This window comes from Pteropus alecto, unplaced genomic scaffold, assembly GCF_000325575.1.
Source record: "Pteropus alecto unplaced genomic scaffold, ASM32557v1 scaffold81, whole genome shotgun sequence".
In the NCBI taxonomy this organism is placed as follows: domain Eukaryota; kingdom Metazoa; phylum Chordata; class Mammalia; order Chiroptera; family Pteropodidae; genus Pteropus; species Pteropus alecto.
The window spans coordinates 11670879-11687684 of record NW_006433378.1 but is presented as its reverse complement, the minus strand read 5'-3'; the positions used below and the strand labels follow the sequence as shown (position 1 = coordinate 11687684).

The window sequence follows — 16806 nt, the reverse complement described above, 5'->3', positions numbered from 1 at the left end:
GCAGATTAATTTAAATTTTTACACAATTAATATGAAAAAATACTTGTTAATTCTGTCATTAATGGTACTATATGTTTGCGTTGTATTTCTTTGCATTACACAGGAATAGGCATGTGCAAGTAAAACCTATGCAATTAATGTGACTAGGAATTGCTAATATTAATATTTATGAAAATTAAAAACATTTCTTCAATTGAAATCTCAGATGAAAACACGTGTACCTATCACTAGAAATTATATCACTAGAAATTATATCATAGATTTGCCTGTTTCAGTTGAAATGTTCTTTCAAATCTGATTGCATTTGTCTAATGCCAAAAGTTAATGCTACCCAAGAGAACTAAAATCAACTTTACACTGAGATTTTAGTTTTTCTAAAGCACATAATATGGAATAATTGTCTTTCCCACAAAGCCCTTCATAATATTTAGAACATATCTCTTCATTTTAAAAAATAAGCTTTTAATATGTATTTTGGTTTGGTTCTCATAGTTGTGCCTTAGAGAATTTTTCAGTACACGTTAAAAATGCCATAAGAAAGTAAGGTAACTCTTATTATAAAAATGCATTATAAAAAGTTACATATGATGTTTAAATCATAGTTTTTCTGTGTTTTTTACTGAGTAGCAAAAGGTTCTCATTCTTGACCTAGAGTGGTGGTGAGGACATATATTACAATGGACTTGCAGTTAAATCATAGTTTTGATCTTTATTTTTGAATTGATTTGCTAAAAACAATTTTCTACAGTTTTACCAATTGACCACACACTTGCAATTTTCTTCTGTAATTCACTCTTTAGGGGGATTCAGGAGGACCGCTAATGTGCCAAGAAAACAACAGGTGGCTCCTGGTTGGTGTGACATCATTCGGATACCAGTGTGCACTGCCTAATCGCCCAGGGGTGTATGCCTGGGTGCCTGGGTTCACAGAATGGATACAAAGCTTTCTCCGTTAGAATGTTTCCTAAACCAAACAGGAAAATCAGGCAGTTTTCCCATTCCATTCTAAAGAGCATGGAAATTGAGAGTTTTGTAAAAAAATAGTTTCTAAAATTGTTCTTACCTAAGCCACTGAAATGCTAGCGGGGTCGGGGGAGGAGCTAAATTAATCTTTACAATACTAAATAACTTTAAAATAATACATTTTGGTGGGCAGCTCTTCTTTCTACAGTTTCTTTTGCTCTTAAACATTTTTATCATATTCTCTTATTTAAAGGAATGTTATTTTAAAGCATATATTATATACTTAAGACAGCTTAAGCAAAATTAGGAAAAGAAGTGATATAAACTTCTTTGCACAAGGATGTTATTGTTTGAAATAAACTGCTGTAAATTATCTAGTTCCAGCTTAGATTGCTATTATCAGAATCTCAATAGTATTCTTGCTTTTCTATCCAAATGCATTTCCAGTTCATCTTGATCATATTCTTAATGGTTTCCCCACTCATAAAAATATGTATTGTAAGCTTACATCACAGACATGGACAAACTGTACATTCCTCTCAAGCTAATTAAAAAGTAAACAAGCACAAGTCTACATATTGCCCTCATATCAAAATAAAAGGCAAATTAACTGATATTATAATTCCTTTATTGGATCATTTTTTACCTGGATTATTCATACTGTCCATTTAGTTCAAGATAGTATTTTTTAACTTTCAAAAAAAAATCAGATATATCAAAGAAATGCAACTATTAAAAATGTTTTTTTTCTCATAAATGTTACAGTGAATGTTTCTAACATGTGCAAAAACTTATTTAAACACAGCTGAATTGCCCATTTGAAGGCCAAAAATGTGGAATAAATGAATTTGCTTCACTGCTTTAATCTCTTGGATCATTTCCAGAGTAAGTGCAAACTTCAATTGAGCTTACTACACAAATCTATTGACTTATTAAGGAAGACAAAATTTATACCTTCTTAATACACACACATACACACACAGAGAGAGACATACACACACACACACATTCTTGCAAGGGTGTACATGGTCCAAAGTAATAGAAGAGAAAGGTTTAACGGAGTTGGAAGACAGGATCGATCAGTGTAGATTGGCCTATGGAAGAAACAAAACTTGGGCTACGCCCAAAAGGAATGATCATTATTGATAAACTGAGGAGGTGTTGAGGACCATCATGTAGGTGGGAGTGATCCTGAAAGTTCAGCAAGAGGAGACAATAGATAATCATGGGTTGTCATAAAAGACTGCCTCTCTCTGGGGACTGGTCAGAGAAAGAGAGAACAGTATCATATAAAGAAGGCTTTGCCAGATGCTTTGAAGACTATAAATTCCTGGTAACCAATTGTGGAATTTATTCTTAGGACAAAAATCAGGAATCCCTGAACACACTATTCTTTTAAAGACCTTTTCAATTACCTGTTCCTAATTCTTAGGAAGGAGGGAGAAGCAGGGGTATGGTGTATTGTTTGATTTTATTACCTGAAATGTCATTCCACAATTCACCTGCATTTCAAAGCACATATTAGCAGTATGCTCTGAAAATACATAATATTCACAACAGATACCCACACCACATATTCCTTTTTATTTTTCAAAGTTCAGCTAAAATTTTAAGAAATGCTTAGGACAGTCTCACTGCCATCTTCTAATAAGAGAGAAGTTTACTGTCCCACTCTTAGTAACTTATGAGTCCAGTAATTAATACCAGAAGAGTCATCCAGACCTGGATCAAGATAAAAGGCAAAGCCAAGGCCCTTCCCCATCACTTTGCCTCTCCTGCGTGCAGCTGTTACAGTCATGGGTGGTGGAGGCAATGGGGAAAGCCTAGTCTCGTTCCATCAAGTCCTGACTAAAGGAAGAAATGCATGGTGGTAGCCTAGTGGGAAGAGGTAAATCCCAGCAGCTGGTTTCCCATTCTTCCCAGAAAGATGGGTAGCCAAGAAAAGAAAGAGGAGTGCTAAATGTGGGCGGATCTAAGCTTAGAATGCAGCTGCCATTCCCTCAGTCTCTAAGCAGCTGAAAAGGGGCTAAGGCCCACTAATTTCTATTTTGCCTTTTAGTTTTGCTAACTCTAGTTGTAAATTGCCTTAATGAAAGCTCTTTATTATCTAACTGAAAAGACTGACAGGAAAAAGATGAGCTTTAAAATGCTCTATTACCACAAATTCCATTCTTACCACCCTTAAACAGTAATTTGTTTTCATCTTCATGTATTGATGCAAACATATCTGTATTTTGTTCACGTGAGAGATTTAAACAACACTGATGATCATTCTTCAGAAACAAGAACTCTTTATTTGGTTAAAAGGAGCACAGGGACATTTGAAGGTCAGATAGTTACAACTCTCGAGAAGAAAGAGCCACAAGCATTGAAGAAACTAGGAGATAAGACAGAAAGGAGCCCCAGTTTACTCTCCCAGTCAAATGCTCAACAACGAACATAAGATCGTTGATGCCCTCCAGCCCATTTTCACACTAACTCATAGTTTCTTTCTTTGCTAAAATGTTAGCGTGCTGTGCTTACTTCCACAGCAACGTGACCATGCATCTGGTCCCAACTGTAAAACCCCTTTATACACTAATAGAGGCTAAACGGAGCTAGTAAAACGGAGCTTAGCCGAACTATGCAGCTATCTGCCTCCAGTTTCAGTCCCATACCCTAAACAACCCTCTTTGCTCTGTGTGCAAGGGAGGGACCAAATTGATTGCAGAACCCTCAGACAGCTACTTGTGGTTATATAGGCAACATGTGAAGACATATGATTTATGTTGTGTATGCCACTTTTTTGTGTCTTCTAGATTGAGTATATTATTGTTTATATAGTCATTAACAAAGTTATTACAAAATCTGTTGAATTTTAAACTAAAAATAATTGTAAGGCACATGTCTTGCACAATTGAAATTAGACAATTCTTGCCTCTAAGTAAAATATTCGAGTAGATTTATACCACAGTTCATGAAATAGCTTCTTATTTCTGAAGAGATTTCCTACACATCGATATAAAGCAGAGAAACTGAAAGAAGATGAACCATTCTTAGATAAGAAACTTTCTCTACGGTAATACATTTTTGTGTGTATGAATTCAGTTGACAACAGGGATAAATTTCTTAAACAGCATGTACTGAAAAATGAAACACCATAAAAATAAATATTAGAACAGTCCACTTTTATCAAACACTTATGTAAAGGTAAAATATTTTTGCACACCATAAATTTCAATACAATTTACATTACATTAACTAGATCACATCCTATGAAAGGTAAAAGAAACAAAAATAACTTCTTTCAACACACATACTTCTGATGTGTTGATAGCAATTTTATCTGCATGGTCCATTCCATTTACTAGAATTTAGGTGTATCATTTAGCAAAATAAGTATGTCTCACTCCATGATTAGCACAGCGTATTTTGTAAATGAAATAAACATAGAAAAATCACTTAAATATTTGCCTCAAGGGGGAGCTTACAGTTCATCTTGCAGATCCTTTGAGATTTCAAGCCATTCCAAGCTAATGTTCTGATGCCATTCCTTACACAGATCCAGAATTATACAACTCTGTTGTCTGAAGCCAAGTCAATGAATTATTACACTTCCATGCCACTTTCTTTCCTCGTGCTTTTTGAAATCCACAGTGTGGACTGGTTTGGGCTAGTTTTTGTTCTTCCTTTACTGAAAGACATAAGAAGAAGTAAGTTCAATGTATGAGGTTTTTTAGCACACTAGGCTTGTCTTGGTCCAAATGGAGACATCTCAGAGCCTTAGTATAAAAAGGTCCTTCTTCTCTCACCAGCTTATTTTTTCATTCCTACAAAAATTCTAGATTATTCCAGTATGTGAAGGTGGTAAGCAGTTCATATGAAATAATGGAAAAAAAAAAAAAAACCAGATCATTCTGTTTGACGCTTTATAGTTTAGAATTGAGACACACCAGATATGTCTAACACAATGCCATAATTTTCATTGTAATCACCAATAAATTTTCATTTTCTTTGGTCTGTATTTTTTGAAATGTTGCTTTTTGAATATTCTTCCATTAAGATATATGGTATTTAATGCTAAATCATCAAAATAGTGCTTTTGTCCTAAGTATAAAGGCCTTCCTGTTCCCCTCTTTCCATCAGTTTTCCTGTCCTAAAATTGTCACCTAATCCTTGAACCTTTAATTTTGTTTTAGCCTTTGAAACCTAGTTCAACAAAGCAGATTCAGATCTTGATAACTCCTGGGTGTCTGAGTTACCCTAGATCTGAGATTGAACTTCACTCTTACCAGATATAGTCTGAGCCCACGTTTTCCACCTATGCCTTGGGCTGTGCTATCTTCTCTCAATAAACTGGCCACTTCTTGGGCTCCTGCAAAAGCACCTGTTCCTGAGCATATCAAGTCATTGTATACCAGACTACTATCAAGGTCTAGACTCTTTTTGGCTTAGTTTCCTGAGAATGAATCCTCATCTGCATCATTAACCACTCCTGTCTCAACGGACTGCATTTCGCATTTCCTTCCTCCCACAGACACCCTTTCCAATAGCACGCTTTTCAATCCCCACAGGCATGCCTTCTACCCCATTCCATTCACTCTCTACCAGACTTTTCAGATCTCCTTCAAAGAAAGAAAAGAACTCTTCCTAAATGAACCTGAGCAGTATGATTTTACAATATTACTTAACTGACTTCAATTTGTGAAAAGTTACGAATAAAATATTATGTCTAAATTATATGTTTTGAAGATTTGCATCCAAATAAGATTAACACATCTTAATCTATGAAGTCATCGAACATGAATGGAAAATATATCTAGCAAAGTTTATGAAAAACATAAAGTGTTTTTAACGGTAAAAAAAAAAAAAGGTGTTTAAGTTATTAATGTAGCTTTTGTTTTGCATTAGTATTTAATTTTAGAGTTACTACCAGTTCAGGAAATAAGGGTTATTATTTTGAACATGACAGGTAATGATAGAAACCATCATGTGTACCAGATTGCAATTTAAACTTTCTGCAAGTCACTCAGATGATAATGGAGTTGAGTCTTTGATGAGGTTTCTCCTTGCTTTCCTAGAAGAAAGGAAAAGGGGAGGATCTAAGAACGAATGAATGAAGCACTATAGCTAATTCGGCATCTTGAGATACTCTATTTTGGCTTATTTTCTCTCTCTGAGTATTTCAAACTATGAAAACTCCACAGATCTTCCAAGATAGAAAACCTGGAAGATTTCTGAATGAAGAAACTCTCTACAATAACACACTATTTGAAAGAAGGAAAACAAACTTTAGAGAAAACTCATTTGGCACGTTAGTAAACTTTATCTTAGAAATGAGATAGATACATTTCTAATATTTCTAATATATAATATATTACATAATATTTTTCAAGTCATTTTTTTCAAGCTGACTTATAATTTACAGATCTTCCTTAATAATTTGGCTGAGTTATAGGGTTTTACATCAAATTCTACCTCTACTTCATTGCTTTACATAATGATAAATCATCTTTCCATCAACAGTCTTAGGAATTAAGGGAAGAAGCTAGATATTTACTATTGTCTTTATTCTTTACAAAATATTGTAAAACAATTTTAACTGTGTTTCATATGTACATTGGAAAGCCAAGAGGACAAAAGATGTAGTATTAATTTGCCAGGCTTTATTTACTTCTATTACTCAAAATGTCTTAAACAGCCACTAAGTCATGCGTTAGGTCCTTTTCAAAATTTATGTAAACCATTCAGAGTTTACATCTATTTAATTTTTTTCTGGAATTTTGGTTACTTAGTGGATTCGTTAGGGTTTATTTCAGGAAAAGAAGATGATGAAGTAGAGTCAAAAGAGAAAAATGATTCATTTGCAGGTCCTTCCCTGACAGAGGCATTTTCTTGATCAGTTTTCATTTGAAACACTCTGACAAAGATGTCTAGTTTATTCTAGCAAACATGCTCTTATTTAAACCCATTATTTTTTCCCTTTTCATTTGACACATTTATATTTCATATATTACTTTAATTTAATTGACAATTTGACACACATGGAAAAATTTTCCCTTAACTCAAGGAAATGGGTAAACAGTTATAAAAGAAAACTCCTAAGCATCTTGCTGTTAAGATATATCATTTTATTTCAAGATGCTTACTAAAAAGTGACCTCCTGTTATCGTACTTTATTTCCTACACTTAAAAGATACTTTTGAAATAAAACAGAAGGCTATGACTTGAAATTTTGAAAACGTTCTACAAAGTACACTTACAAAAATCAAGTCTTGCATATACAACTTGAGGTCAAGTTTGAAAGGCATACCATTGCTTATACTTAATAAACAAGGTACAGTATGTATAGTTGCATGTGTTGTAAGCTTACAAGCATTCAAATTTCAGATCTACCACATACACTAGCTAGCTATGAGACCCAAGGCAAACTGTGTAACCCCTCTAAGCAACCATCTTCTCAACTGAAAAACAGAAACAGAAGCGTACCTACTTCATTTGGCTTGTGAGGATTAAATGAGATAATGCATGAATCCTATGAAAAAGTATATCTAATTAGATTGTATATACTGGATTTGTACTGAGATACTAAAATGAGAACTTTCTTAATGTAAATTAAAAATATAATTTTATACTAAAAATTTTTAAAGAGTTCTGAAAACTTATTTAAAATTTTTCAAGATGTCTCTACATATATGAATTATTTACCTTTTATGCAGCATCTGGAAACAGCAGGTTCCAAAAGCAACCAGTATCAATAAGAGCAGTGGGATCGTTGGTATAACAACATAAATTAGATTGGGAATTATGCCTACAAAAGTAAAACAGTCTTAGTGTAAAAAGTAGGTTGAGGCAAGATTTGATCATCACGTTACATAAAAATTTTTCAAACATTTAAGGTAAAATAAAATTATTATCAATAAATAGATTCTAAGCAAGGTTCTTCCCTTCATCCTAAATAATCTAAAAACATAATATATTCATGTTTGTTAAAAATTAAAAATCAAATCACACTGTACTGGTTGCCAAGCTCCAATTCTATGTCCATATTTTTAAAACTATTATTATATTTGAAATTCAGATAGAGGCTACGTTGCATAATGCATTAATAATCTTAGCTATCTCACTTCATTAATCCTTCTCAGTTCTTACTTAGAGAAACAAGCACTGATTATTAAATAATAATCATTATTAAAAAATTGTTGATTTATTGGATATATAATTATCCTAACTAATAAGCTCAGTGCCATGATGAAATGCAAGACTCCCTGGGATTAAACCAAAATATGTAAATATTAATTGATGATATAGTTGTAACCCAGAGACACAAGACTCCAGAAGCTTAGAGACTTGATCTTAATTAAATTCTAAAATAAATCATTTTTTAATCTCATCATTTCATAATGTTGGGCATTCTTAGTAAAATATAAAACTGAAGTCCCATACAGCTTAACATGATTTTATTAAAGAATTTTTCCATATCACAGAGGGAAAATATTTTTAATATAATGATTTACTGATATCTTTAGAGTTAGATGTTCTGAATAGTTTTAAAATAAAGAACCTGAAAAGTGAAAAGCGCTGTTTTAATACCATGTCCATACAGAAAAGCAAATTGAAAATTATGCATTTAGCTAGCAAATCAAAAGCCATCATCATCATTATTAATTTAAATAATTCTGGACAAAGTGGACTGAACTTAGACCAAACTATCCATTTAAACTGTACATCAATTCCTTTCTTAATAGAAAAAGAATTATTTAATACAACTAGTGATTGGGTATATTTGGGGGATAATTTGCTATGGTTTCACCTACTCTTGAGCTTCTATCTAGTAAATGATTTCAAGGATTTTGAAAATTCACAAAATACTTTCATTCCTTTTCAAAATACTATCGTGATCCCTTATACATAATACTGAAGAAAAAGAGAAAGTATTTCCTACTCTTTTAAGGATTTTGGATCACCTATGGAAAGATTTTCAGACTTTAGGTCTTTGACAAAAGCACTAGAGTAAATCAATGTTTCTGTCCAATTACCATAGGGCCCATACTAAAACAATATCTGACTAACATGCAGTTTGCATTGGGATTTCTCTGTTTCTTTAGCAGACAGTAGTGTGCTAGAGGCAGCTGGGTTGAGAGCTCACTGTATGCATCCTTTCCACTCCGCTATACAGTGATGTCACTTTGGTACCTTGAAATCGCCAGGGATGATTTACATCACAAAAAAAATTGCAAAGGCTACAAATCAGGCTTTCTATTTTATACCTACCTCACCCCAGCAAATTCTTAAATGTTTAGCAGCACACCAGTGTTTGCAGGCCACCACCGAATGTGTCAATTTATAGTATAGTGCTTACATGTTGTTGGAGAAGTTCCTTGTGGATATGGGTTTTAAAGGGGATTACTTAGTTTAGTACTAGATATATCCCATTGAAGTGAAAATGAGAAAAGAAAATAGGTTCCTCTATTCAAAAACTAGCTGAGCATCATTTGTTCTAACCTTGTTGAAAAGTAAATTTCCATAGACTCAAATTTAGCATACCACTTCACCAGGGAACAAGAAAAGTTGGGGCTAACTTGAAGCAGTTTAAACATGCAGTTTCTGTCCTTGATAGAGGAGTTAAAGACACAGGAACAAATTACCTGCTTCAGTAACAACCACGTTTTGATGGGTGTCTACTGGTTGGTTTGTAAAATAAGTCTTTTCTCCAGGAGCTGTTGGATTAATCTCTGTAGATAATAAGTACATATATCATATATAATGATAAACAAGAGAAATGAAAACAAAGATGAAAATAAAAGTTTATTATACAAACATATAAACACGAGAGTTTTGACTTATGAACAATTTACAGCTAAAAGTTATATTTTGAATTTAAATGCACATGAAATTAACTAACTAGAAAGTCAACATTTAATTATCTTTAAATCAAGGATCCACTTGGTGAATCCTTGCAACCCAAAACTGCATTTAGCAATCAACAGTGTGTCTACACTGGTGACAGCCTGCTACAGGCAATAATGACAAAGCAAGCACAAAGTGAGGCAAAGACAAGTAAAAACTGGTGATCATAAGAATGTGAGCCACTAATTACATTTTAACAAGCAAAGATTATTTTTGCTGATATCAGTGCAATATTTAGGTTTCTCCTCACAATAATAATCAGCAGAAGACTGTATATGGATTGCATTTGGAATTGATGAGTCACATAACAATGTTCTAAAGCACATTTCTGCCTTATGCAAACAATGCCATTCTTAGATTTGCTTTCCAATCATGTCTGCCTCTTTAAAAAATAATAAATTAAGGCTTGTGAAGTGTTTCTTTCCCTGGTTTTATGAGATGAGATCTCTTTAGTTGTCATTTCCTTTAAAAAATGTTAAAATATCATAATCTGGTACTACTCTATCACTTAATTTTTTTTCTAGGTCCTATTTGTTAAATTAATAGTTCAGTAAATGTAAATTGAATTAGTAAGAAAATACTCCGTAATTTGTTTTCATTTGTTCCCAAAATATAATTTCCTGTTTATTTTTGTTAAGTGATGGAAAAGAAAAAAAAAATACATGCAGTCTCATATTACTTTTAGAATAGTAAATCATTTGAATGTAATATTTACTACTCTAATTTGGCCACACAGTTTCTATTCATTGGAAGTCTAATTATACAATACCCTGTAATAATATTTATTATTCTTGTCTACCTATTGTCTATATCCTGACACTTTAATAGCCTCCTCTAGGTTTCAGAGACAGTCCTATCCTACACACATTCTTCTACAGAACCTACGTACTCTATGCCTATGCTCAATTGATATTTGCTGAACAAATAATACAGATATTATGTAATTTATCAACATAGAGCTGGTAATTTTTTAAATCACTTTAATAAACTTTGAGTTAATGTAATTGCTGATTAAGTAACAAAGTTTTAGGAACATAATCCCATATATATTATTTTCTATTGTCTAAGGACAAGAGTATATTATGCAATTTCAATAAATATAAAAATTAGATTCAGATGTAACCCCATAAAAAATGTCTTTAGATATGATGTTGGTAGACCTAAAGAAGAGATATGCAACTCACAGGACAATAACAAAAAAACAGTGGAGAAGAGAGTGAGAAAACTCGGAAGTGAATAATTCAGTTTCTGCATAGCTAGGTTAAATTTTACCACTCTGGATGTCATTACACGTGCTATGTGATGGTGTATGCGAGCAGAAAGAAATGACTAAGTTCAAATCACACAGTAGTCCTGGTGTAGTTGAAGAATAAAGTTCTAAACAATTAGTGTTACAATTTGTAAATGTTAATTAGCCCCACTGGTTAATTCTCCAACTCTCTCTCCACTAAAAAAAAACTAACCACTCACCACTAATAGAGCCCTGATTCTATAAACAAGGAATTTAATCAAATCAACATCCTTCATAAATAAAACACTAAGCTCAAGGAAGGTTAACTAAAAAGAAAATAAAGATGAAAATACTTAAAGTAAAATATAAAGAATAAAAAAATCTAAGTACATTAAGATCAACTGTAAAACTGCATGTGCTTCAAAAACAATAAATACATAAAAGAATCTTGTTCACAAAGTATAGATATTTGAAAATTTTGGTAGAATACAGAAGATAAAGGAAAAAATAATTTTATGTCTGCAATGCTCTTCCATAATACAAACCTAGATTATTTAATACAAAACAAGTTGTGAAGATCCTGGGGTTAACAGCACCCTAAATAATGTGGTAACTATTAAGGCAAAATAAATAAACAAATAAATAAAATAAACAGATGTACTTCGGGTCAAATAGTTTATCTAAAAGCTCAAAGAAGACAATACTGTCCTCAGAAGGTTCTATAATATACTTTGTTTCATTTAATAGTTTTGAGTACACACTGTTGCAAATTTAAACTAAGAATTTCAACTTCATATTTTTCTAAGAAAAACATAAAGACAAAGAACAGAAGAGTATAACAGATTAAGCTTTGTAAAGGCTTCTAGGAGGGTAATGACGGATTTAGCAACCTAGAGGTTTAAAGAATAAACTCACCAGGGACATAGAAAGTTGGCTAATATACTCAAGAGCAGGATAAACATGAGAGAAGAGCAACTCTAATCCAAATAATTCCTTGTGCTTTATGGTTTTATGAGAAAAGGAATCATGTAATTTCAAGAGAATAATGGAAAAAGCAGTACTTGATTATAATTGCCTTCCATGAACACATGAGGTCAAGCCTCTCAGAAGAGTTAAAATGACATTTGCAAACACTGAGAAGGAGACAAACAGCAGAAGAATCCCAAAGCCTAAGTATCTAATTTGACTTTCTTAAATGATTTTTAAAAATGAGTTTCCACCGTTTCAATGAGTCTCTTTTGGCCAAGCATCAATTCTTTTGAGCTGTCTTATTCAAAGTAATTCAAATTAACTATTTCCACAGGAAACCACACTGGTGTAGTTCAGGTCAACGTGATCATCCCCTTTGCTGCACATGGCAACAAGTTGGAGACTTCAAACACGAGCCGCTTAAGGAAGCGCATTTCAAAGAATGAGGATCATAGGAAGAACATGGCAGATGCCCCTACTCTTTTTTTCACTATGGTTCAATGAGTTATGACCCACTCGACATTCATTGAAGAGCACGTGACAAGTATCGTGACATGAAATGATAAGCCAGTGTTCTATGAAAATTGCCCTGATAACTACATGTTGCTCGGATGTGAGTCCATAGGTTCCTTGATGATGTGTACCTGCTTCACACATTCTATACTATTTAAAACATTTAAAAATAGATATTTATTTTTTCATAAATTCTATTTACAAAAACACAATTTGACCTTAATGTTAGAAATGATTCTTTTCCCTTAAAGTCACTTCTCCACGTTTCTTGTTACTCCCTAGTGACTGTAGTTTCTATTTCTAGCTACTCTAGTTTCTATAGTTTCTAGTTGCTTTAGTTCTATTTAACTCATCAGGCAGTTTGTTCTATAGCATATGGTGTGCTTCAGTACACTGAGTGATATGAGAAGCTGCAAAGTAATGCTATTTTCATAGCAGAAAAACAAAAGGTAGTGAATCTTAAAGATAAAACCTAAAATCAAATGTGCATAAAATGTGCTGTACCAGCTTACAACACTTTCTACCTGGTTCATACTTGCAGATGTAATTGTGCTTCATGTTGCACCTGTCATCATTCCACTGGTAAAGGTAAGGGCCTCCGAGGCCAGGATTGGCCGTTGGTTGATGATACATCACCACACACTTTTCACTTCCACAGGAAGGTTCATCCGTATACCAGTTTCTGCAAATATAGAACAGCAGGAACACTTATAGGTGATCTATGTGATTTTACCCCTTCTGCCCTGCCATCCTCTCCAGGTAACAGAAATCTCCTTTTGCCCTTTCGAGTTCTCCATAGCATATTTGACTCTCCAGGACCCTACTCACCGGTACTGGGAACCGCTTCCATCAGACCACTGGTAGAGGTCTGGGCAGGCACCAGATGCTTGCCCCTCTCCACTTCTCCAAAGCCCTATCCAGAAATCACCATCAGAAATCCCTGTTCCTGGTTTTGTCAGGTTTTGCAACATGCTTTCTATTAACTTCTGTTCTGCTTCATTCTCAAGGGTGAGAAGGGCTCCGCCCTCACTCTCACAAGCCAGGCGTGCCTCCTGAAAGCTCACTCGACTGGACAGTTCATGGAAGTAGGCCATTTTGTAGCAGGGGTGCTTGAAGTCAGCAAAACACACTTTTTGGCCTGGAAAAAAAAAAAAAAGGTGAAGACGTAAATACATAGGCAACAAAACAAAAAGTTTGATTAAAAGAAGTCTCAAAATTTAATTTCGCATACCCCTACACGTATATTAAGCAGAATGAATTTTCCTGATTACTTAGTGACATAACTACAAACGTGCATGAACATATCGGATCATGACAGAGTATAAGATTTAGCTAACTCTACCAGCAATGAAATTCCTACTGTTCTATTGTTTACACCCTCCTGCTTTTACCACCAAACACATATGCCAAGATTACAGAGGCAATCTTCTGCATGGTCATGCTGTTTTGTTTTGTTTTTCATTAGCTTCTTTGGTTCACTTCTCATCTCTGCTGTCAACTTTTAAAACTGCCATGAATCCTCTGTCACTATTCCTTATTTCCAACCTGCTGTCCATGGCCTCCACTAATCGTTCTCTGATTTCAGCTTAGGTTTCGCCTTGGAAAACAGACTATCTTACTATTTTTACATAAAATTAAGTTAAATTGCTTTAGCCTAAGAAATTAACTGTTTTCTTACGATTCATCTGCATGAAGATTATTCTCGTTGAGATTAAAGGCTTATTTTCACTATGTATTTAATTTTATAGCCAATCAAGAAAACTTGTCAGTAGTGGAGGGCTGGGCGTGGTATTATACTTAAAATACTGGCTAAAAATTATAGCATTCAATCTCTGTACTCTTAATTACAGTACATCACACTAAGCCAGTGTTGGTATCATACCCATTCTCCTCTAGAATCAGCAATTAATGACCTGTGATGACAGTCATGCAGGAGGGAGCAGAAATCAGCAGAAGGCTATTAACCTCACAACAGTGTTTGAGTGATAGGCACTCAATAACTTGACACAAGCTGAGAATAGCCAACGAATAGAATGGCAGGTCCAGCCATGCAAGCAAGATAGCTAGTTGTCCTCTCTGTCTCATTAACTGATCTAGACCCAAGAGCAACACCCTGAATAATATGAACAAATTAACAGACTGTCTCAACCAATTATTAATAAAAAATAACAATCTAGTATGAATGACCACAGGAAACTGGAATTAAAGAAATTTCAAATGGACAAATCAGTCTGAAATAAACATTCCGTGAGAGATGATTATGGAAATCCCATTGGTTGATTCTAATACAATTATTTTTTTTTAATTTCTCTTAATTTATTATTAGGTTTTGTGATGACTTCCTTATTTAAAATTGGTTTCTGGTAATAGTCTAACAATGCCATTAAGCCTAGTGATGTTTATGTCTACATTTTAAAATCAAGTTCTGTTTCCATTTTCATCTTCTACATCCTCTACATATTTCTAAGTCTCAAAATATCTCTTAACTGCATTCCCTTGTGATTTCAATTTGTTTAGTTCTTCACTCCAAGAACTCTCAGACTTGGATTTGATTCCATTTTTAAAATATTAAACTTGTCCAACAAGATTGTTTTGCTAAATGTCAAAAAGCCAAAATTAAAAAAAAAATTAGCCAGAAGTTTTAATGAGCAAAAATTATTTATGTAAAAAAGTCAGCACAATTCAGAGGATACATAGGTATTATTTATATGCTAAAAGTCTATGTTCATTATCTTTGATAAAGTAAAAAATAAATGTAACACAGATTTATTATTTAGGGTTAGGATACACAAATGATGATGAGAACTAACTTGTTTATAAAATTAATATAGCACTTCTAATTAAACGCATGAGAGCTCTAAGTGTCATGAGGAATTCCTAATACCACTCTTAGGTACTGGAGAGTTTAATCTGTAGATTAATGTTAGTCTGTAGAGAAATAATAATAATAAAAGAAAAATCCACAAAGGATTATATGTAAAATAATTAAGAGCAAATACTGCATAGGCCCTGGACAACAGCTAGCCTTGATGCTCACAGTGGCTGTAGACGTTGGAGTGGCCCAGGGGTCCTGGGGGAGGGGGTGGAAACTGTGGTGGTTGCATCACAGGGGGCCTCTCAAAGGATCAGGACAGTGGTCACTTACCAAGAATAGAGAGATATCAACTCCAAAGTGTATTGTTTGATCATCAGTTGCAGCCATAGATTTTGAACTGAAAAGTCCCTAGCAGTTCAGCTTGCAAGGCAGTTTTCAGAAAATTATAGATACACTGCAGTTTTATATATATATACACATACATATATATTTAATTAAAGCTGACACTGTGAATTTCTTTACATTCCATTATATTTCACTACTTATTTCCACTTTATTGTGCAAATTTGGTCCTACTTGCAGCAAAACCAGCCAAAGAGGAAACTACTGAATTGCTGCTCACTGTCATTTCAGCTAATCGCATTTGGCTATAATCGCAGTGGAACTCCAACAGCTGGGAAACAAATGTTGCCCTAATTCCCAAAGTTTCAATAATATGGATCTTCTGGAAGCAACTTATCCCACTTCTGTAAAGGCCAATCTTCCTAGAGAACCATTACGATTGCCTCCCTCCTCATTCTATGAGATCCCAGAGAGAATTTCCTTTCCTTCTACTTTAAAATAATATATTTGGATAAAATCGTTCATTGACTATTTTGAAATATAGGAATTCTAATCTTCCATCTATTACATCTACTTCCATCTACTACATCTAATCTTCCGTTCTACTATTCTACTGTCCCTAAAATATTCAGATAAATATTCAGATAACCATGTAACAGTTTTTATTACACAAAGATTACCTTGATATTGTCTAACAATAATTTACTAAATGTTACCTAACATTTATAACGAGAAACATCCTTTGATTGTTGGTTTATTTACGAGAGAGAGAAAAGATCTTCTATCTAGGAGGCTACTCCTATTGGCTTCATACACACACTCACTCACACTCACACACGGCTACAAATATCCACATGAACTTTTATTTAGAGAAAATTTGCATCTTGCCTGTCACAGCAAGACCGATAGATGGTTTTGCCTTTTTTCTTAGTCATGAAAATGCCTGTAGAGTTAAATATTGGCAGAGTTGTAAATGCTTTTAGCAATGATATAAAAGTGGGGCCAAATTCATAAATGCATGGCAGTTTACTTTTTTCTTCCTGAATACAAAGGATCTATAATTTGGTTTTATTTTGTTAATGTT

The 16806-nt window shown here is 33.7% G+C and overlaps 2 protein-coding genes across 12 annotated transcripts in view; one reads left to right on the top strand and one right to left on the bottom strand.

Annotated features, from left to right (window-relative positions):
• TMPRSS15 (transmembrane serine protease 15) overlaps window positions 1-956 on the top strand; it is a 109594-nt gene extending 108638 nt beyond the window's left edge. The window contains 1 exon segment of the mRNA XM_006908283.1: window positions 801-956. Coding sequence (XP_006908345.1) covers window positions 801-956 — 156 coding nt within the window.
• A 2278-nt stretch (window positions 957-3234) lies between these two features.
• Window positions 3235-16806, bottom strand: part of CHODL (chondrolectin) — a 305562-nt gene continuing 291990 nt past the window's right edge. For 10 of the 11 annotated variants that reach the window (XM_025044201.1, XM_025044206.1, XM_025044204.1 and 7 more), the window contains 5 exons: window positions 13394-13703; window positions 13090-13247; window positions 9591-9677; window positions 7651-7753; window positions 3235-4636 (listed from right to left, as the gene is read on the bottom strand). In XM_025044201.1, the coding sequence (XP_024899969.1) occupies window positions 4552-4636; window positions 7651-7753; window positions 9591-9677; window positions 13090-13247; window positions 13394-13659 (699 nt within the window). In that variant the 5' untranslated portion in view covers window positions 13660-13703 and the 3' untranslated portion in view covers window positions 3235-4551. Of the gene's footprint in view, window positions 4637-5940; window positions 6020-7650; window positions 7754-9590; window positions 9678-13089; window positions 13248-13393; window positions 13704-16806 lie in introns of all 11 variants that reach the window. The other variant, XM_025044207.1, reaches the window with a different exon arrangement.